The sequence below is a fragment of the Oncorhynchus clarkii genome, chromosome 2, assembly GCF_045791955.1.
Source record: "Oncorhynchus clarkii lewisi isolate Uvic-CL-2024 chromosome 2, UVic_Ocla_1.0, whole genome shotgun sequence".
Lineage (NCBI taxonomy): Eukaryota > Metazoa > Chordata > Actinopteri > Salmoniformes > Salmonidae > Oncorhynchus > Oncorhynchus clarkii.
In genome coordinates this window covers 32489476-32512732 of record NC_092148.1, presented here as the reverse complement: position 1 = coordinate 32512732, position 23257 = coordinate 32489476, and the positions used below count along the sequence as shown (strand labels likewise).

At 42.3% G+C, this 23257-nt stretch overlaps 2 protein-coding genes across 2 annotated transcripts; one reads left to right on the top strand and one right to left on the bottom strand.

Moving 5' to 3' along the window:
• The first annotated feature begins 6946 nt into the window (after nt 1-6946).
• Nucleotides 6947-9334, top strand: LOC139380993 (nuclear receptor subfamily 0 group B member 2-like). The gene is made up of 2 exons (XM_071124219.1): nt 6947-7571; nt 7879-9334. The coding sequence occupies exons 1-2, from the start codon at nt 7040-7042 to the stop codon at nt 8118-8120; spliced, it is 774 nt and encodes a 257-aa protein (XP_070980320.1). The 5' UTR covers nt 6947-7039; the 3' UTR covers nt 8121-9334.
• A 3748-nt stretch (nt 9335-13082) lies between these two features.
• Nucleotides 13083-19254, bottom strand: LOC139380987 (keratinocyte differentiation factor 1-like). The gene is made up of 4 exons (XM_071124208.1): nt 19008-19254; nt 17154-18271; nt 16717-16794; nt 13083-13967 (listed from the first exon to the last, which is right to left on the bottom strand). The coding sequence occupies exons 2-4, from the start codon at nt 18250-18252 to the stop codon at nt 13876-13878; spliced, it is 1269 nt and encodes a 422-aa protein (XP_070980309.1). The 5' UTR covers nt 18253-18271; nt 19008-19254; the 3' UTR covers nt 13083-13875.
• Between the last annotated feature and the right edge of the window lie 4003 nt (nt 19255-23257).

The window sequence follows — 23257 nt, the reverse complement described above, 5'->3', positions numbered from 1 at the left end:
AGTCCGGAGCCCCCAGCGACGACGGCCTCCAGTCCGGAGCCCCCAGCAACGACGGCCTCCAGTCCGAGCGATGACGGTCGCCAGTCCGGAGCCCCCAGCGATGACGGCCTCCAGTCCGGAGCCCCCAGCAACGACGGCCTCCAGTCCGGAGCCCCCAGCGACGACGGCCTCTAGTCCGGAGCCCCCAGCGACGACGGCCTCTAGTCCGGAGCCCCCAGCGACGACGGCCTCTAGTCCGGAGCCCCCAGCGACGACGGCCTCCAGTCCGGAGCCCCCAGCAACGACGGCCTCTAGTCCGGAGTCCCCAGCGACGACGGCCTCCAGTCCGAGCGATGACGGTCGCCAGTCCGGAGCCCCCAGCGACGACGGTTTTGTCTTCATTGTACACACCTGGTTTCCATTCACATAATTATATGTTCCTTATTTAACCCTCTGGTTCCCCCATGGTTTTGTGCGTGTTTGTTTGTTGTAAGTTGGTCTGTATTTGTGAGCTTGATTATTTTCCTTCTTGGAATATTTGTTGTTTTGTGTAAAGTTCTGTGAATTACTCATCTCTGTGTCCTGCGCCTGACTCCGCCTTACCTGCTACACCTACACGCCTTACAAAAAGGCATGTGGGAGACTCCCCGAACATATGGAAAAATGTACTCTGGTCAGATGAGACTAAAATTGAGCTTTTTGGCCATCAAGGGTAATGCTATGTCTGGCGCAAACCCAACACCTCCCCACAGTGAGGCATGGTGGTGGCAGCGTCATGCCGTGGGGATATTTTTATCTGCAGGGACTGGGAAACTGGTCTGAATTGAAGGAATGATGGACGACGCTAAATACAGGGAAATTCTTGAGGGAAACCTGTTTCAGTCTTCCAGAGATTTGAGACTGGGACGGAGGTTCACCTTCCAGCAGGACAATGCCCCGAGCATACTGCTAAAGCAACACTCGAGTGGTTTAAGGGGAAACATTTCAATGTCTTGGAATGGCCTAGTCAAAGCCCAGACCTCAATCCAATTGAGAATCTGTGGTATGACTTAAAGATTGCTGTACACCAGCAGAACCCATCCAACTTGAAGGAGCTGGAGCAGTTTTGCCTTGAAGAATGGGCAAAAATCCCAGTGGCTAGATGTGCCAAGCTTATAGAGACATACCCCAAGAGACTTGCAGCTGTAATTGCTGCCAACGGTGGCTCTACAAATTATTGACTTTGGGGAGTGAATAGTTATGCATGCTCATTTTTTTGTCTTATTTCTTGTTTGTTTCACAATAAAAAATATTTTGCATCTTCAAAGTGGTTAGGCATGTTAATCCATTTTAATTCTTGAATGAGATGGTTATATTTTACAGGATTTGTCCCTCCAACGTAGACTTTGAAACAATAGGTTGCTTACTGTATAATAAAACATATATTACAGATTGGCATATTTGTAATAATCCATAAAGTTTTTGAATCCATGAATCATAACCTTATTTTCCATAAGGACGCTCTGTGTAAAACATAACAACATATGTCATGCAATGCAGTGAAAATCCATTTTAATTGTGACTAAGTCATAAACTATCAAATGCTTTCTGAGTTCCTTGTTACTACTGTCTTGCCCTAGACACAACTATTGTAGAATACCTGTAGGTTATCACAGTTCAGCAACCTGGAGACAACAAAGAGGAAGGCCTCTCCTTGGCCTTGAACTCTGCTTTTATGGCAGTATTTTTGAATTGGAGACAATAAAACGGGAAATATAGGTGGCTTCTGGGTGCTGACACCAAGTGACACAAAATCCACTTCAGTCTGAAAAGTATAGATAATTGGGCTGATGAAATGTGCTTTTCACAAGGGTCACTCAACTTTGAATTCAACTTCAGAAAGAGTTTAGAATACAGATCACATTCAAATAGAGTGGCAACATATGTCTCCAAAACTGCAGCAAACTCGTGAGGAATTGAAACAAATACGTGTATTTTCCCATAAAACTGAATTTATAGGGAAATAAGAAAAAGCAAAAAAGAGTAGTCATCCAATCAGTAAAGCAATGAACATCACATCATTTAGGCAAGTGTCATGATATACGAATAAACATACTGACATTTTTTTTTTTTTACTTTAGTTTACTTTACTTTACTTTATTTAGTAAATATTTTCTTAACTATATTTTCTCAAAACTGTATTGTTAGTTAAGGGCTTGTAAAGCATTTCACAGTAAGGTCTACTACACCTGTTGTATTCGGTGCAAATGACAAGTAAAATGTGATTTGATTTGATATTGGCTTACTGTAAGTGATACTGTACACGTTTGAGGGAGCTCCAAGTCCATGGACAAGATTCTTCAGATAACTAGAGAACGTGCCGTTTTGGGAGTTCGACATGCTGTCACGAGGCGGCGATGTCACCGACCGGGTCTGGTGCCCATATGAATGTTGACTCATGTGAACCTTTGTGACATGCACAGTAGATCAAGGCCAATAAGAGTTGTGCCCGTCACACACAGAGTCAGAGAGGATGGTATATCCCACTCTAGAGTTCAATGACCCTGGTAGCAGAGAGGAGAGATGTTGCTGGTTAATATCTATCATTGTGCTTAATAAGTGATATTGTTCAGGGGGAAAATGAATATGACAAAGAAATATACCACGATAATTACAGTTGTATAGTAAGTTCATGACAATAATTTGATTCGTGGTTGAACTGTGCAATTAACATCCTCACTAGAAAATGTTCCAGTAGTGATTGCTGTTACTATCAACTGTTTCTGTTTTTCCAACACAGTATAAACAGTGTAAGAAGCTGAAAGTAGAGGCATTAGACATTGGCTGGGGTGTATTAAAAGCAGTGTGAAAGCAATAAAGCATGTCAACAACTTGTTGCAAGGACATTCCTCAGGTGACAGCGATGTGTCACACGTCTCAGAGCAAATGTAGCATCTTCGGGGTCTTGTTCTCCAAAAATACCAAAGAATGCAGCCCTTACGACATTCTGCCAGTGTTTGATTTTTACTATCTCTGCGGTGATAAGCGTCTGTCCTCCGTGCCAGTCTCAGGCTGCTCCTCACCTCAATAAAAAAACAAGCCTTATCAAAGGCATTTACAACTGCCAGCATGCCTCAGGAGTTACAATGCCTGGATGCTTGGCCTGGGAAGTGGAGACATGCATGTCTGACTATTTCCCTGTAGAGAATGTATCTGGCAAAATATCCCCATGTTTTTGTTAAACTAGCTAGTTAGGCCCGTGAGCATACAGATACATTACAAAAGCCCTAGAAGACACCACAATACCAATCTCACACCTCCCTGTGCAGACTGTAACAGGTTGTTGCCAGAGAAATGTTGTCTATCATAAATTCAGTTTCCTTTTTAGCCAATTTGTCTCATCATCCTTACTCAATAAGGACTATGTCTGAAATTATGGATTTCAAGTTAGATGCACACCAATTATGCACACCATTATGCACACCACTTCACCAATGTATTTCTGCAACCACATCTTGCATCAACCACATCTTGCATCAACCACATCTTGCGTGAGCGCTGGCCTCCTGCGGAGAGGTTGAGGTGTTTGGCCTAGTGCGAGTGGTGGAACCAGGGTGGATCCTCTTTGGTAGGGTGGATCCTCTTTCCACACCCTCCTCTAAAATCCTCCCAGCCACGTCCATGGGCCAAATCCCCTCCCCTTCTGAAATTCAGGTCTAGGTATACCCCGACAAAATCGTGATTCGTCCAGATATTCATTGATGCAAAAACCAGCACACCGGTAGAATAGTTCTTCATAACCCTCATATCCCACAGACGTAACATGTTGATGTTTTTTCGTCTGTTTGGGTAGACTACTCAAAATATACCAATGGGCACCGTCTCATGTCAGAATTATGTGACTAAAAGTGGAAGTCATGCAAGCATTCAGGTGACTGGCGATACCATCGGTGGCCTCCACCTGCAATCTCTTTATTGCAGTCGCTCAGCTCATGACCTTGACCTTGACTACTTTCAGCATGAAATCTATGATTTAGACATTTTGATAGCTATGAAACACTATTTGATAGTTGAAACAGTGTATCAGAGACACTAGCTTGATAAAATATTATAACAAGTATAAAAGATATTGAAGCAATAGTGTTGTGGTAACCAGGGTTCCCATACTACACATCCTTACCCAAACACATGCAGTGCATTCGGAAAGTATTCAGACCCCTTGACTTTTTTTTTTTTTTTTACATTACATTACAGCCTTATTCTAAAATGGATTAAATTGTTGACCTACACACAATACTCCATAATGACAAAGCGAAAACAGGTTTTTAGAAATGTTTGCTTATTTATTAAAAATAAAAAACATAAATACCTTATTTACATAAGCATTCAGACCCTTTGCTATGAGACTCGAAATTGAACTCTTGTGCATCCTGTTTTCGTTTATCATTCAAGTTTCTACAACTTGATTGGAGTCTACCTGTGGTAAATTCAATTGATTGGACATGATTTAGAAAGGCACACACCTGTCTATATAAGGTCCCACGGTTGACAGCGCATGTCTGAGCAAAAACAAAGCCTGGTTGTCAAAGGAATTGTCCATAGAGCTCTGAGACAGGATTGTGTCAAGGCACAGATCTGGGGAAGGGTACCAAAAAATGTCTACAGCATTGAAGGTGCCCAAGAACACAGTGGCTTCCATCATTCTTAAATGGAAGAAGTTTGGAACCACCAAGACTCTTCCTAGAGTTGGCCGCCCAGAAAAACTGAGCAATCGGGGGAGAAGGGCGTTGGTCAGGGAGGTGACCAAGAACCCAGCCGTCTAAGGCGGTCTAAAGCGCTGCATCATGTCAGGAGGATACCTGGCACCATCCTTACGGTGAATCATGGTGGTGGCAGCATCATACTGTGGGGATGTTTTTCAGCGGCAGGGACTGGGAGACTAGTCAGGAACGAGGGAAAGAGGGAAAGTACAGAGAGATCCTTGATGAAAACCTGCTCCAAAGCACTCAAGACCTGAGACTGGGACGAAGGTTCACCTTCCAACTGGACAACAACCCTAAGCACACAGTCAAGACAACGCAGGAGTGGCTTCGGGACAAGTCTCTGAATGTACTTGAGTGGCCCAGCCAGAGCCCGGACTTGAACCCAATCGAACATCTCTGGAGAGACCTAAAAATAGCTGTGCAGCGACAAGATGCTCTCCATCCAACCTGACAGAGCTTGAGAGGATCTGCAGAGAAGAATGGGAAAAACTCCCCAAATACAGGTGTGCCAAGCTTGTAGCGTCATACCCAAGAAGACTTGTGGCTGTAATCACTACGAAAGATGCTTCAACAAAGTGCTGAGTAAAGTGTCTGAATACTTATGTAAATGTGATATTTCAGTTAGACTTTTTTAGTACATATGCAAACATTTCAAAAAATCTGTTTTTGCTTTGTCATTGTGTGTAGATTGAGGTGCAAAAAAACAATTGAATCACTTTTAGAACGAGGCTGTAACGTAACAAAATGTAGAAAAATTCAAGGGGTCTGAATACTTTCCAAACTCACTGTATGACACATGCTCACATCCTGTTAATTTATCAGACTAATAAAGTAATCAGCTTATCTGGTTCAAACCTCTGTACTAGGCACTGCAAAGATAACAAATCACATCCATCAATTTTTCACGTTTGTGTTTTTTCACTATCTAATCAATGTCATGGGGTTGTTCAATGACAGACATGTTTAAAATCTATCAATTTATTATTTAAGTTCATGTTTTTTTGGCAAAAAACTTCAAATATATTTACATACTTTAAATGGTTGAGATGGAATCTTGATCTTGTGGTTTTGGGATCACACAATGCCACATACGGTAAATGTGGTCTTGGTCTTGGTCACTGGGTCTGGGTCCCAGCATCAATGTTCAGGTCTAGGTCGGGACCTCAGCTTATGGTCCCAGATCATAGTTAGTCTCTCAACTCGTGTGGTCAAGATATCTCTTGTCAAAGTTATGTGACTAAAAGTAGTGACGCAACACAAAAGTGTCAGGGCACCTTGCTTTTTGTGGAAACCGGACGGGACTCCTTCAGATTGGTCTTACTCTTGGTCTCGTTCTGGATCTTGTTAATTCCACATTTGAACTGGTTTTGGGCTTGTCAGGCTCTCAATACACTTGGTCTGGATTTCAGTCTCAAGAGTTTGGTTCTTGGTGTGGGTCTCAAAAGGTTGTGTATTGGTTTGGTCGGGGTCTGCTATTAGTTTGGGTCTGGGTATCGAGAAGTCTGCTGGCCAGATTTGCCCAGAAAACACATTATTGGTGAGATAGGCTTCTGAGTCAGTGTGGAATATACAGTGGGGACACATGACTGGGATCAGAGTTTAGGGCAGAAGGGCTGTAGCTTCCAAATCCACACTAAATTCCACTCTGTTTCACTATTATTCCGTCTGCCATTCCTGGCATTGTATAAAACTAATTTGTAAGCTTTTGTTCAATGTAAGATGTAATGTAACGTCCTTCTTAGTCAAGAAATCCATTCGGTTATGCAGGCCAACTGTTTTTGGTATATTTAGCCCTATGTAAGTCTGAACTAAACTAAAGGTTGGGTACATCTCTCAAGGACTTAGCTGACAGGTCAGTGCTCCCTTACCTGCTTATATTGGCCCGTGTTCAACTTAGGTGTGAGCTGGCAATGAGCAGAAAGCTATATACAGTGTGCTTGAGTACTCCCACAGTCCTTGGTAGCTTGGTACAGCCTTGGGTAATGACAGAGTCTCACAGATTAGGCTCACCCCGCCCAATATGGATATGCTCTATCCATTGGTTTTCAATAAGAATACCTTATCTGCTCTTTAGGGGACGCCGTCAGTTGAGTTGTCTGCTCTTTAGGGGCTCTTTGTTTTTTCGCCGAGGGAGTATTGACAGGTCAAGGTGCACAAGTTTAGCTCAGTGGGTTGGCCTTATAAGTAGAAGCATGGTGTAAGGCATCCGCACAACCACACACCACCTCAACAAGAGCCTGTCTTGGTAGGACAAGAGCATTTGAATGTATTTCAGCTTTTCATTTTGTTTTTGAGAGTTTGTTCTGTATCTCATCAAAATGGATAACGTATGTCAATGTACAGATTACAATGTCAGGCAGTCAAATGCTATCCTTTACAACATCCTCAATCAAGAAAATGTCAAGTCAAGCCACAACAACCTGAACTACAACTTGATACCTCATAGATGCAACTGCGAGATGCGACGGACAGTGTGCTTGGAAAGTCCAGCAGACATTTGCCAAGAGGCATCGGGAGTGCTGGTGAAAACAATTCACTTTATGAAGAACTTACCTGCTTTCAACCAACTCCCACCAAACGATCAACTATCGCTCCTCCAAAGTTGCTGGGCGCCACTCTTTATTTTGGGTCTGGCCCAGGAAGGCATGAACTTTGACATCGTCGACACCCCTGCCGATAGCATGCTGAAAAGAATCCTCTTGAATTCTCAAGAGAGCTCAGAGACGGAAAGAGAGCAGCCCACATTGGTTGGTGTGAACAAACTCAAGTCATGCCTAAAAAAGTTCTGGAGTCTGGATTTAAGTCCAAAGGAGTACGCATACCTCAAGGGCACCATGATATTTAACCCAGGTGAGGTTTGCCTTAAAGCTTCAACATTTCAACCAGTCAATGGTGTTTGTTTGGTAGGGATTTTACCTCCCCACAGCTGCTTGATGATCTAATAAACCTCCCTACATACAGAATTCAAACATTAAATAAGACTTGTTAAGGCTTAACGCACGCAACAAAACATAAAATACTTTCAATGACTCCAGCTGACCACTAGGTTTACAAAAATCAATTGCAATGTCATATATAACGGAACAGTACTGTACTGTACCACTGTGTATAACACGTAGCTTGTCCACTCATGATACATTTCTGTCCTCCTCAACAGATGTGAAAGACCTAAAGGCAGCTCTATTCGTGGAGGGCTTACAGCAGGAGGCTCAGCATGCTCTGAGGGAGGTGGTCCAACCGCTCCACCCCGCGGACCGAAGCCGCTTCGCTCGTATCCTGCTCGCGGCCTCCATGCTCAAAACCATCACACCCAACCTCATCACCGAGCTCTTCTTCCGTCCTGTCATTGGCCAAGCAGATCTACTGGACTTCCTGGTCGATATGCTCTTCAGCAGGTAGCTACTGTAAGGCTGATATACAGAGACCTGATATAATTTCCCGCTGGGACAAGTTGAAGCTTAAGCTTGAGGGGTTTGGGCTCCCACTGTGAGGGATATTGAGCCCCCGTGACTGAGTTGGAGGTGTCTGGTCATGTGGTGAAGAGATTGACAAATAAGAGCTCGTTATAAGGGGAAACAAAATAAATGTGTATTCTTTATTCCCAGTAATAAATGTCTGACCAAATAGGAAAATTATTATTTTTTCTCTGGAAAATATGAGAACAGTTTGCTATTGTTTACATCCAACTATGAATTAGCAACATTCACTGTATATTAGCAACATTTTTGGTAGAAAATTGAAGTCACAATGGCTGGTAGTTAACAGACATTTTACTGGTTATATCAGACTACACTACGGTCTACAATACACATTCCTTACAATCATGTATATTTTTCAGAATACCGTTTAGATACATTGTTTGTTTTGTGTATTTTTGCATGAATAATGTAAATCATTTCTGGGACAGCCTCCAGAATATTTTTTATAAATATATTTTTATACAATTATTGGGTTATGTCTTTACAATTTGGAATATGGTTAGCGAGACAAGAATACAAACACCATTAGCCAAGCCACAATAGATTAAACGTCTCCTGTTCAAGAGGTCTATATTACAGCTGGCATTGTCATTCAAGGAGCTCTTCAAGCTCAATTTAAACATATCTCTTCTAAAGTAACTACTAATAAGCAGGGCACTGGAATAATATGTGCAGAATTCGAAGCCCACATTCTCCCCCCTAATCATTGGGCTAGAGGGAATCTGTGTTGGGAATTGGGAATGAGTGGTGTGGAGCATCAGTGATGTTTTCATACCTAGACAAGGCTATCACAGTAGTGTGAGAGTGCTCCGCAAGTCTCCATCTTCCTGCTCCAGTTCCTGTCGATTCATATTGTGTTTGACCCCAAGCTACGGCAAGCTTTATCTGTATTACCTCACTGGTACAGAGGGCACTTTGGAAGGTGGTTTACCAGCTGGGTGCCCTGTTCCGTCATCTTGCTGCCTCTCTCCTCTGACGAGTGGCTCAACGCAGCAACGACAGACAGCCTCAACGGAACCGCATAGTGACTGTCTCAACAGTCAATAACAGTCACTCTCCTTATCATACCAATAAGATATGAGGAGGGATAATAATTTCAGTCTAACGAAGCCAAGGTCGGGCTTGAACGAAAAATGTCACAGTGTTATGTATATCTTAAATAAAGAATACAATCTCAACATGTGTCGAGCGTCACACCGTCTAACATTAGGTTGTAATTCTATTCTATTGATTCTATAAAACGACGTATGGTAGATACATTAGCATTAGTTTCTCTGGCAACAGCTCTGGTGGACATTCCTGCAGTCAGCATGCCAATTGCACGCTCCCTCAAAACTTGAGACATCTGTGACATCATGTTGTCTGACAAAACAGCACATTTTAGGGTGGCCTTTTATTGTCCCCCAGCACAAGGTGCACCTGTGTAATGATCATGCTGTTAAATCAGCTTCTTGATATGCCACACCTGTCAGGTGGATGGATTATCTTGGCAAAGGAGAAATGCTCCCTAACAGGGATGTAAGCAAATTTCTGCACACAATTTGAGATAAGCTTTTTGTCCGTATGGAACATTTCTAGGATATTTTATTTCAGCTCATGAAACATGGGTCCAACACTTTACATGTTGCGTTTATATTTTTGTTCAGTGTAATTTTACACACTGAGGTCCAAATCCTATGATACAAAAGCAAATATTTAATTGACATCAATGTATGATTTTATACAAAGTTAAGTTCATGTAGCTTCCTGAACCCTAGATGTAAAATCACTCCAGGCTCAGAAAATACCTTAGCTTCACTGGGTCAGTGGTGTTTCCATGCAATCACACTTGTGGATCTCAAATTCAGATTTCACCCTGAAAAACAGAGCTTGAAATAGTCCATTCCCCAATACATAATCTTTCCAGATCCTTGATATCCTCATCTGCTCTTATGGACTGCCCTCTTCAATTCAAACTACAGGTTTTCAATGGGGTTCAAGTCTGGGGGCTGAGATGGCTATTGCCAAATGTTGATTTTGTGGTCAATTAATCTTTGTGGATTTTGATATGTGCTTGGGGTTATTTTCTTGCTGGGAGATCCACTTGCTACCAAGTTCCAGCCTCCTGGCAGAGGCAACCAGATTTTAGCAGAAATGTCCTGGTACTAAGTAAAGTTCATGATGCCGTTGACCATAAAAGGGCCCCAGGACCAGTGGAAGCAAAATAGCCATATTTTACAGTAGTTATGGGGTCATTTTCTGCATATGCATCTTTCCTTCAATGCCAAATCCACTACTGGTGTGCGTGGCCACGGAGCTCTATTTTCATGTCATCTGACGATAGCACAGGTTCCAATCCAAGTGCCAATGTTGTTTAGCAAACTCCAGGCGTTTACATTTATTGTTTAACCTGAAAATAGAGCTCTTTGGCCACGCACACCAGCAATGGGTTTGGCGTCGAAAGAAAGGACATGATGCAGCCTGCTTAGCGAGTACCACTTCCTCCTGATTCGGCTCATACCGAAGCTCGAACCCAGGACCTCTAACAAAGACCTCACCTCCAGCCTCACTTCTTTTATTTATTTGTTTAGATTAAAAAAATGCTTCTAGTCACATGTAATTGCAACAGTGCAGGTCAAAAAGAAGTGAACAATAATAATAATAATAATAATAATAATAGACACTAAGAATGCAACACCAAACATTAGGAACCTTCCTAATATTGAGTTATGTCAGATATTACCTAACTGCCATTTGTACTTATTATGGATCTCCATTAGTTCCTGCCAAAGCAGCAGCTACTCTTTCTGGGGTCCATCAAAATTAAGGCAGTTAGATACAATTACAAACATGACATTACATTTCACAACACATTGGTAATAGAAGTGACTGTGTGTGTGTATGCGTTCACGGACAGATGTATGGAGCCAGCACATGGAGACTTCCGAAATGATTGGACTGACGTACATGTACAGGCGAGACCTGGCATACACACACCCTGTGTATTCTGCACCAGGATCAGGGAACTCATGTTGTATATGGGATACCACACAGGAAGGTATAACCACTCCGACATGTCTGCCAAGACAGCTCCAATTACCACCAGACAAAATTGTCAATAGGCACAATACCTGTATCGGCTGGGAATTTCAATGAATGATGCACACTTACATCAGCAGAACACTGCTTCTGTGGAATTATGTTGTTTATTCAACATGAACCTGTTAATACATATGAAAGTTATCAGAACACTTAGTTTAGAATATATCGACATATATTCAGCAATTGCATTCTTCTCATATTACTCTGTATGCTACTGACCTATCCAAAGCTTCCTCCGGCGTCTCACCATACATCTGCCTGTATTTATTAAACTCAACCTGCTGGAGGTTTTGTTGGTGATTGCGTGAGGAGAAACAGCTGCGGGCAAGGTTCTGACAGATAGGTGTGTCTTGGTGTAGCAAGGGCAGACCCAAGAAACACCCATATCCAACCACACACCTGATTAACACCCATATCCAACCACACACCCGAGAAACACCCATATCCAACCACACACTCGAGAAACACCCATATCCAACCACACACCCATATCCAACCACACATCATAACCAACTCGCGTTTGGCTTCAGTCACGTCCGCCACCATTTCTTGAGGAGCAAGCCAAAAAACAAGGCCGAAATCAGCAGGTGCATTACCCCTTTAAGCTGGAGCAGGGCAACAGTTTTCAGTTATTGTGGTATGCTGCTCCCTCCTGTGGTGGTCATTTAAACTGACACCAGGACAAGCAGGATTCGGATGTAACCTTCATTAGGTTAATGTTCCTAACACAATTCAATTCTTCCAAACATAATCAGGCAGACATGAGTCAAGATGATAAACTCAATGACACAAATCCGTTATCCACGGACAACTTGGGAGTTTTGTATGCTTATTAAAATGTGTCAACATCCAAGAAAAGATACATTCTCTGCGCCAATCGGTTTAGAGAAGGTATGTATACGGTCATGTGACCTGGCATGAGGTGTCAGTTGTGAAATAACTATAATTTCATGACACCTCACACAGGTAGAACTGGAATGCAGAGGGGGCAGAGCCAGGGAAAACAGGAACAAACCCCAACAGAGCTTTGCGACTGATTAATTCTCAAAAGCAGGTTCATTTTCTTGATAATGCTCCCCTCTGCGATGAACTACTCAGGACAGACAGCAGGATTTTTATATCCTTTCTTTTGTCAAAACCAGTCAAACGAGTTCCTCCTTTCTCTCTGAGGGCGGAAATAGGCTAACAACACACTGACCGGGGGGGGGGGGGGTATGACAGCAGTAATTTGAGAGACGGGGAGAAATACAGAGGTGCTGATAAGGTAGCCCGACAACGTTGCACAGGCATGTTGCTGTGACAGGGTGAGCAGGGAAAACAAGTGTGCAGGAGTAGTTAGTGCTGAAATAATATAAGTTAACACATTACAAGGAAAGATTGAAAGCTTGACAATAAACAACCAGTACAAGCCTCTTCAAAACGTAAAGCCAACACTAGCTCTTTTTGCCCCTTCTGCTGCATAGCTAACCATTAACATACATCTGATCAAATGACAGAGAGACTAGCCCAACAGCAAAAACACAAAATCCCAAGTCTTCCTCAATAATAGACATCTGTGCATAAACATAAGCAGCACAGAGCAATTTTCAAGACTCAATGGCCCGAATCCGAATACTTGACTTGAGTTAAACACAGGTGTCAATGGAGCTCGATCTCAAGTTAGGATGCAATCCAATGTACATACCCAAACAATAAGCATACTCTATTAGATTTAAGTTAATATAGTTATCATATATTAGATAAAAAGTTGAATTAAACAGTAGCAAGTTGGCATAAACAGGCAAGCGGATTCATTCCTTTTTTTATTTTTATAAAAAATGTACCTATAGATTTACTTTTTTTTGTTTTTGTTTAAAAAGTGACCAAATGCCCCCTTTACATTTTCAAATGAGATGTTTACACAAACCACGAAGCAACATTAACTTAGAAAAAAAGAAGAAGTTTTGTACAAAGTAACTCCTTTGACACTGAAAGTAAATTATGAAGCTAAACCTGCTACTGGGTCCAAATGGTAGGGTGTCAATTTGCCCTAACGCACTGTCACATGCACACTTAAACAGGGACGGTTATGCATTAGGATCAGTCACTTTACTGAGAACAGAGTTAAAATGGCATGGAGTGATTTTAGTGTCTCTGCTTGGAGTGGCAAGGCAACAACATAACTGGTATAAAAACAACTTACAACATAGCATGCAAATACAAAAAAGTCCATAGTTTTCCCGTTAAAAAAAAATATTTAAAAAATCCTGTTGTTTTTCGGATGTTCAGATATGTGCCAATTGTGCACCCATAGAGTGGTGCCACCATCTCTCCCTTCCCCATTGCAAGCAGGCCTCACTCACGGTTCCATGGTTTGGAAGGACATGCTGATTCCACACCAGAGTGAAGAGATGGCTTCAATAGTCCCACACTTAAGATCCTCTCCGTCTCTATAGATGGCCTTCTACTACAGTTCCAGGGAAGCATGACAGTGTTGGAGGAACAATAGGCTGATCAACAAACATTTCCCACCATCACACAACAGCCGGCCCCACTTCGGTTGAGGCCCGTGAGAATGTTGTGCCCTGGACGTTGTGTTGACCTTGTCATGACGTTTAGAGGACGTGCAGCAATGGGGCCCCTGACGAGTCAGTCTCTGTGTCATGCTGGTAGTGAGAGTAGGCTGCAGCTGAGCTGGAGGAGTCATCTAGGAGGGCCAGAATAGAGAGAAACATTTACCAGCCAGCATTGGAATGGACAGAGACTACAAGGTATAGCAATAGTTGAAGTTACCGCTTTAAATGGTTACTGAACCACACGATACCTTACGGGACCGGTTTCCTGGACACTGATTAAGCCTAGTCCTGGATCTAAAAGCTACATATTCTCCATTGAGCATTTTTATTTCCAGGACTAGCCTTAAATCTGTGTCCAGCAAACTGGCCCTTCATCAAATAGAAATAGAAAATGACATTCTGACAGATGATATCCTGGCACACTCCCACAGATGCATATGGTGTGAAAACACCACAATGTCCCTCCATTCAAAAGGCGCTGTAACAAGACTCCCGCCCCTCACCTTCTATTCTCACCACCGTATAACAAAAAAAGCTGTAGTCAGGGTTACTCCCCAAATTCCATAATAAACCGTTGACCATTATGTGGCAGGCATTTAATGTCACCTGATACGCTGCCCGAGGGGACGACATACACTACCTACCCTGAGCAAATGGGGGAACTGAGATTGGATGCAAGGGGTGTATAAGGTGGCAGAGAGGGGGAGGTGGTATAATAGCCAGGAGAAAACAGCACATGGAAAAAGGAGGAATGAGAAGGCTTTTATTCTCCAGGAGTCACGTCAAAGCACGATATGCCACTGGTGATCAGAGAGGTTAGAAAACGCCTGCAGCTGCACTGGGCACTACAGCTGCGTTAACCATAGACTTACCGGAACAGTCAACCCAGAGATTAGGCCTACTTCCTCTGCTGCCTGCCGCATAGAACCCAGGGTTGCGTTTATTAGGGCACGCAGCTAGAAACGTTTTAAAACCTTTTACAATGGAAAATGAGCGTTTGTAACAAGTCGAGCTAGTCCTTCCCTGTTCCAGTCCGTTTTCTTCCGTTTGGTACCTAAATGAACACTGCCCAGGACAAGTAAAGATAACCATTCCATGAACCACAACAAGGAAACAATGTGTTATTGTTCTGAAAACATGTATTGGATCAGATATGGGAGATTATTTCCAGTTTAGAACAATTACATTGAAATGCTACAGAACCCAACACACTGTAAATAGATGCTGGCTCAGATTCGAGATATACAGTGCATTCGGAAAGTACTCAGACCCCTTGAATTTTTCCACTTCGTTACGTTACAGCCTTATTCTAAAACTGATCAAATAGTTTTTTTCCCTCCCCTCAAATCTACACACAATACTCCATAATGACAAAACAAACAGGTTTTTAAGAAATGTTTGCTAATTCATAAAGAGAAATATCACATTTACAATAAGTATTCAGACCCTTTACTCAGTACTGTGTTGAAGCATCTTTGGTAGTAATTACAGCCTCAAGTCTTCTAGGGTATGACGCTGCAAGATTGGGAGAAAATCCCAAAATACAGATGTGCCATTCTTCTCTGCAGATCCTCTCAAGCTCTGTCAGGTTGGATGGGGAGCGTAGCTGCACAGCTATTTTCAGGTCACTCCAGAGATGTTCGATCGGGTTCAAGTCTGGACTCCGGCTGAACCACACAATGACATTGAGACTTGTCCCGAAGCCACTCCTGCGTTGTCTTGGCTGTGTGCTTAGGGTTGTTGTCCTGTTGAAGGTGAACCGTTGCCCGAGTCGGAGTTCCTGAGTCCTCTGGAGCAGGTTTTCATCAAGGATCTCTCTGTACTTTGCTCCCTTCATCTTTCCCTCGATCTTGACTAGTCTCCCAGTCCCTGCCGCTGAAAAACATCCCCACAGCATGATGCTGCCACCACCATGCTTCCCCGTAGGGATGGTGCCAGGTTTCCTCCAGATGTGACTCTTGGCATTCAGGCCAAAGAGTTCATTCTTGGTTTCATCAGACCAGAGAATATTGTTTCTCATGGTCAGAGTCCTTTAGGTGCCTTTTGGCAAACACCAAGAAGGGCTGTCATGTGCCTTTTACTCAGGAGTGGCTCCAGACTGGCCACTCTACCATAAAAGGCCTGATATTTGGAGTATTGCAGAGATGGTTGTCTCTCTGGAGCTCTGTCAGAGTGACCATCGTCTTTTTGATCACCTTCCTGACCAAGGCCCTTCTTCCGATTACTCAGTTTGGCCGGGCGGCAAGCTCTAGGGACAGTCCTTCCAACTCATGCAGTGGTTTTTGCTCTGACATGCACATTTCAACTGTGGGACCTTATATAGAGGTGTGTGCCTTTCCAAATCATATCCACAGGTGGACTACAATCAAGTTGTAGAAACATCTCAGTAATGATCCATGGAAACAGGATGCACCTGAGCTCAATTTAGAGTCAAATAGCAAACAGTCGGAATACTTGTGTCAATAAGGTATCTGTTTTTTTTGTTTTAATACATTTCTAAAAACATTGTATTTATTCCAAAATTGATTAAGGCTGTAACGTAACAAAATGTGGAAAAAGGGAAGGGGTCTGAATACTTTCCGAATGCACTGCATGTTATACAGTGCACCATCTATGGTATAGGGAAGTACAGGGTCTTGATATAGAAGTAATCTAAATACTGTAAAATAAGTGGCAAACAATGTTACCGTACGAGCAGGTTTGGCCTAGACTAGCTAGACTCGGGCACGTTTTCTAAAAGAATCTCAGAGGAGTGCTGATCTAGAATCAGGTACCCCATGTCCTAGAAATCTCATTCATTATGATGTAAAAATACTAAACTGACCCAATATCAGCCCTCCTACTGTGAGACTTTGAGAATTCATATACAGAAGTACTTACTTATTCCACTGTAGTGCCTCATCTTCCTGGCTAGTTCGTCCGACCGCGTCAGCTCCGACACTTTCACCTCAGGCTCCACTGTGGTAAAAATACAATGTAGAGTTACTCAAACATAGATGTATATGAAAGAAAACGGAGACTCAATGATACCGAAGAGATGAGACAAACACTAGTGCGCCAAAAGCATTTCAGCAGAGTCATCTATGGAGAGTATGATTATAGTTTTGGTTTGCAACAAACATGTGAAGTAAGAATAGGGGAAAGGTGGGTGGTTAAATGGGAAAGTAATTCATTGTTGTAATTCAAAGAATTCATTGTTGGATTTTCTGACTTAAATTGAAAGACAAAACCTTATCACCCTTATTCACTCAAGACTCTCAATACCAGAAATGCACTAGTTATTTTGAATGTATAGATGAATGTGGTAACCCTCTTACTCTCACTGCTGTTAAAGGTGTACGTCATTGTTTCATTGCCACTGTCAGGAAGGAGGGTCCCTCGGTCGTTCCTCCCGTTTGCTCGCGGCTGCTGGTGCACTGGCTCCTGGGCCTGGGAGTTTGAGTTTTTGTTCTTCTTGCCTTTGCGCGTGCTGATGCGGATGACGCCGTGCACCAGCCTGCACTCTGCCTCCCGCTGCTCCAGGTTGTAGTCCTGAGCAATGCTGCAGATCAGCTCGCTGATCTCATTGGTCTTCCTTGAGAACGACGAGTCCGACGTGCACTTGGCCAGTTGGTCGATCTGGTGCAGCGCGTAGAGCTCTAGAAGTTTCTTAGTGATGAGCGAGTCAATGTCCGTGCCGCTGTCGCTCAGGTCGTCCAGATCCAGGTCCTCCCGGGAGTAGATGGTGCTGGTGTTGCTGACGGGACGCTGGCTGTCGCCCTTGCCGCCAGGACGCGTCCGCTTGGGGCCCGACGACGTGGGATAGACGACCGTCTGGCCCCCGATGCGGACGTCCTTGTAGCGGAAGCTGTCACTGGGAGGCAGCTTGGAGGGCTGCTTGGCAGGCTTGATGCTAGGCTCCAGAGGGATGCCGCAGGTGGGGTTGGTCACGGCCACGCCGTTGGGGGAGTGGGGCTGCTCAGGGTCAGCCTTGCCGGGGTGGTCTGTGGAGCTCTCGTTGTTGACAGGCAGACAGAGATCCCGGCTGCCACAGAAGCCACAGGTGAGGACACAGCAGAGGAGAGCCTTGCAGCCACTCCAGCCCATAGAGGCACAGGAGCCACATGCATTTGTGCTCTGGGGTGAGTCCGCTGAGCCAGGGATGAACCCCAGTGTCTCTGACCCCCGCCCGCTGACGCGTCGTGTTGGGGGGGTTCCCCTGCGGCCTTGCTGGCCCTCAGAGTGACGGGTGTGGTCACCATTATACTGTTCCCGTGTATTGTGGTCGACATGGGGGTCCTTGTAGGGCTCTTGGCTGGCAGTACTGTCTCTAGAGATGGTGTATCCCTGCTTGTAGCCGTCAGCCCTGGTGCTGTGTCCCCTGTGCTGTTTGTCGTGGCGGGACTTCTGAGGAGCCCCTGTGCTGTGGCCAGGCATGGCTCAAAGCACCCGGGACCTTTCAATATGATGGGAACAATGGAATATAAACACTTTATAGTCATATCTGGGGCGGCAGGGTAGCCTAGTGGTTAGTGTTGGACTAGTAACCGGAAGGTTGCAAGTTCAAATCCCCGAGCTGACAAGGTACAAATCTGTCGTTCTGCCCCTGAACAAGGCAGTTAACCCACTGTTCCTAGGCTGTCATTGAAAATAAGAATTTGTTCTTAACTGACTTGCAGAGTTAAATAAATATCTAAAACACAGTAATTATTATGCTTACTAATCATCTCTTTTGCCAGTCACAGTCACATGAATCATTTCCTGTTGCAACAAGTAGACTATTGACGCCAAACATTGTACTAATACTGTATTTTGAGATACAGCCCATAGTTAGTTGTTGTAGGCTACTTTGCTAATACATGCAATTGGAGAGCATGCCATAAGGAAAAGTCAAATTCTGATATATTTCAAGTCAATCTAAATCGCGTATCAATTCGGCTTGTGGAATTGTCACAACGGCTTTGTTTTGGATACATTTTCCGTGCGTGCACTCGGTCTGTTTTGATCGCGTAGGCTACCCAGGTATGCTACCTTTGTAGGTTAATAAAGAAATTGGGAAAGTTTATTAAATATGACTTTTCAAAAAACAAACACCTTATCTATAAGGTCACTTTATGTCGGGCTAGAGTTAAGCTTGTTCGAAATTAGGATAAGCTTCTTCATACGGTAAACATACGGAAAAGTCAACTTACCGCATAAATCGCTTGGGTTACTTTTGTCAACTCTTGACGCCGATAAAATTACGGAAGTCCGTAAGGAAAACGTTCTTGCTTTGAGTCGAGTTTGTGTGTATCGGTTTCTCAACTCTCCACCTGTGTTTTCTTCACAACAAAGTCAGCCGATTCCAAGACATATAAACTACCTACCAACCCTATCCACTGAAGACTATGCTTCTTTTGGTAAATTCCACAGTGTTCTGTTCCTTCGTCTGCCCGTGTAGGTTATTACCTGCGGCTACAGGTAAATCCAAATTCTACAACACCCACCCAGAGGGAAGACATGACGATCTGAGATGTTCAAAATAAAAGTCCCCCGCGTAATAGAAGAACATGTCAAAAAACTAATAATTGCCTTAACATGAACAATATAAATATTTAAGTGACATTTGCAACACGTGTGTTTTAAAACATGTTCCAAGGCCAAATACCCCCAATGCAAATCACTGTATATGGAATATTATTGGCGTGTAAAACAAACTATTCTAGGTGCCACAGTAAAAACATATTTTAGGGAATACTCTGTAGGGTCTGTGGAATGTAGGCTATATATGGTGTCTTTTTATGGGGCTCTGAACAATACAGAGTGTTGCTGGCCTTTTACTCCACCCATTCCATTGCCCACAATAAGAACACTCCGCCCTCAAACTCAACTCTGGACCTGGAAGCTAGCTCCACTGTTTGTTTTCATTGTCAGGGACCGATTTAGACCTGGCACATCAGGTGGGTGCAATTAGTTATCAAGTAGAACAGAAAACCAGAGCAAAATCTATTTCTAGGTGTCGCAATAAAAATGTTGTAGGGAATACTCAGTAGGGTCTGTAGAATCCATATATGGTGTAATTTCATGGGGCTCTGAATAATACAGGGTGTTGCTGGACTTTTACTACGGCCAATACATTGGCCACAATGCAAATCACTGTATATGCATTACATAAGGGCTCATAGAGAAAAAAGTATAATTTGTGCTGATGTAAAAGTGGAGTGGGGAGTACTCAGTAGGGTCTGTGCAATCTATATGTTGTATCATTTCATGGTGTACTGAATAGTATGCAGTCTACTTGATCTACTTTTACTGTGGGCAAACATTTAAAAATGGGTTGCCTGAACACTATACGGCACAAATGTAGCACTGTACTGGAAAAACGATTATTTGTGCCGATGTTTCATTTTTAAGTTTTTCTTTCAGTAATTGTAGTGACTTGATTTGAGCAGAATCCCAAAAGTTATTTGTGCGTTGTTCAGATGTTATGTTCCTCAACACACGCAGCCAAACAGCGGAGGTTGGCATTGGCTGTTAATTCCTTGTACACCTTATATGCGGCAGTATTATGAAATTACAATGCAAGTTTCTCCCTCTATGGAGCTATAAAAAATGATTATTTAAAAAAAAAAAAAATATATATATATATATATATATATATATATATATATATATATATATATATATATATATATATATATATATATACGTGTGTGTCTGAAAATGTATGATGTTGAAAATGTACTACACAGTAAGGATTCTACTCTTTAATCTTTCCTGCAAATAGGCCTACCCATGAGAACGTTTTGAAATACCTACCACTTCTCTCCGAAAGGTACTCTCCCATTCTTCACGAGTCAATGTAACACACCATTATTTGTAGTGGTATGCCTGAATTTGGAGTGGTATGCCTGAATTTGGAGTGGTATGCCTGAATCCAAAATTTGCCTCATCTGAAAGAACACATTTCAGTGTATCCTCTTATTTCGACGTCAACCTCTCCAGTTACATGCTGCTCATGTAATTACATTTTGTCATAGAGCTTCATATTTCCTCATCTGATAGACCTTTACCACAACTTTCTGGGTGGGTTGCACCAGTATGGATGAACTCTTAAACGGGGTTAAATCAAGTTTGATCTATTCATCTTGTTGCACCAAATGTTAAAGCTAGTTTTAAATTAATCCCAGTTAAATTAAATCCTTCCTCTAATCTAAGTTTAATTTTCACTTTAAACTTAGATATATTCTAAGCCTGTTGCTCAATGAATTAAAAATAATATATCAACTTAGATTGGAGATGAATTCTAAACAGTCACTTGAGGTGTTTAACCTGATAAAATGGCAGCATATCTACTGTGGAAAGTTCTTCAGAGAATAATTAGAGACAGGTTTAATCCTGTTGAGTTTTATGATAATTAACTCATTATTAGTAGGCTATTTACATGCCCATTTGTACAACAATTGAATTGGAGTTCATGATATGCCCAGACTTGGTACGAATGATGATTTTATGCAACATGCTGTAACGGGCCTGATAACGGTAAGATTGTAGTGAAGTAGAATTAACATTAGTTGTAACATGCATTATACACAGTAAATTTGAAAGTGTTAAATCAACACTTTAAGTGTTACATTTAACACTGTCAGCGAGTACATATGGTCGCACTCTACACAGAGTACAAAGTACACTGATCAAAGTGTTGAATTTCTAGTGTTGATTTAACACTGAGGAGTGCAAAAAGTTAACACTCAACTATACTGGCCGGTGTTGATAAACATTTAACACTAAGAGGTAATCAACACTTTGAGTGTTATAGTGACACTCGCTAGTGTTGATCTACGATGACTCCTATTAGAGTAAAAATGTGTTCATGTATTTACTCTTCCCCTAAGTAAATGGAAATTATATTTTGTAAAAGCACTTTCACAATAAACTCAAGCAAAGCTGTTTCAACATTCAACTATGTTTATTATGACCAAACCCTAAGTCTCAGCCCTGGCTTAAACTGTCATAAAGTGACAGTAGAATGTAGTCAAAAGAATCCCCTGCTCCATTTGACATGAGAAAATCAATAGGTTTGTTGGAAAAATGCTGACGTTTACATTAAAAACAAACATGTTTCTCACAACCTAACCATAAGTATCAGCTCTGGTTTAAACTTTTATCTAGTGACAGTAGGGGGCAATGTAGTCAAAAAAAAATCCCTTGCTCCATATGACCTGAGCAAATTTGTGGTACATGATGTCATTTACATGAAATACCACGCATGGTGGACTTTGCTTCAAAACAACTTTAAATGCATGCAAATGATCATCAAAACAAAAAGTTTCAAGAGCTGACCCAACCAAAAAAACATTTTCCTCTTTCTGAACAATAGCCTTCATTTTGTAAAATATTGGCATTTCAATGACTACTTCACCATATATGACCATATATGTACCATTGTGCTTTACCCATTTAACTGACAAAACATTTGTGTGCACTGAGACATTCAACTTGGCAGCAATCTCGTGGCTTTCTTTCAGGTCATTGAGCCTTGACACCTTTCCCGGACCTATAGGTAGTCTATCCTGACTGAAGGTTTCCCAATTATATGCCATGTCATTTTGGTGTTTCTTGGCTAAGCTCATAATCACATTCTCATAACTCTTCAGTTGCTTTTTAAAGAAATTATGTTTAGCCTCGTAGTGCATACACCACGACTGAAGAACGGGCCCCATATTCCTTATACAACGAGGATAATGTATCATGAAGTGGTGTTTCGGTAACAGATTTCTATCTGGAAACAAACACTTGAAAAGCCTATGATGTCCAGCAATTAAGTGCTTCAGATAGATTGTCATGCCCTCTGTTAGTATAGGAGAAAACACAATATTTACCATTTGTAGTAGTAACAGAAGCAGCTGCCAGTATTTATCATCTTTCTGTACCAGATCACCAAATATCAATGGCAAATTACAGAGCAGACACCAAGACTGAATAGCATTTAGACCCAAATCATTGCTCCCATCATCCAATTTGAGTGCAGGTGGATGATTCCTCCTCTCTGTGTAGCCATAGTTAAATGAATTAACTCTACCTTACACATCTTTTGCAGTCACAAAGTTGGCTTGTATATACTGTAACACAAGTTGACCTCAAATGGTGCACCTCCTTCTAAAATATAATGCATTATATCAACATAAAAATGGTCTGTAGTAATGAAGTACTGCAGAGAGTTCAATAATCAAGCATGCTTCACACCGCACACATGAGGTAGTGTTACGTTTGACTGAATAGTTTGACCATTTTCTTAATTTTAGATCAGTAACTCTATGATGAACGGTTTTAAACTATGATTAGTGACATGTTGCACCAATATAAGAGGTATTTCGTGAGTTGAAACGGAGTAGCTGGACGATTTGACAAATGAGGCCACACGGTTGCTGTTCCTTGATAAAATATTAACAATGTAAGGTTA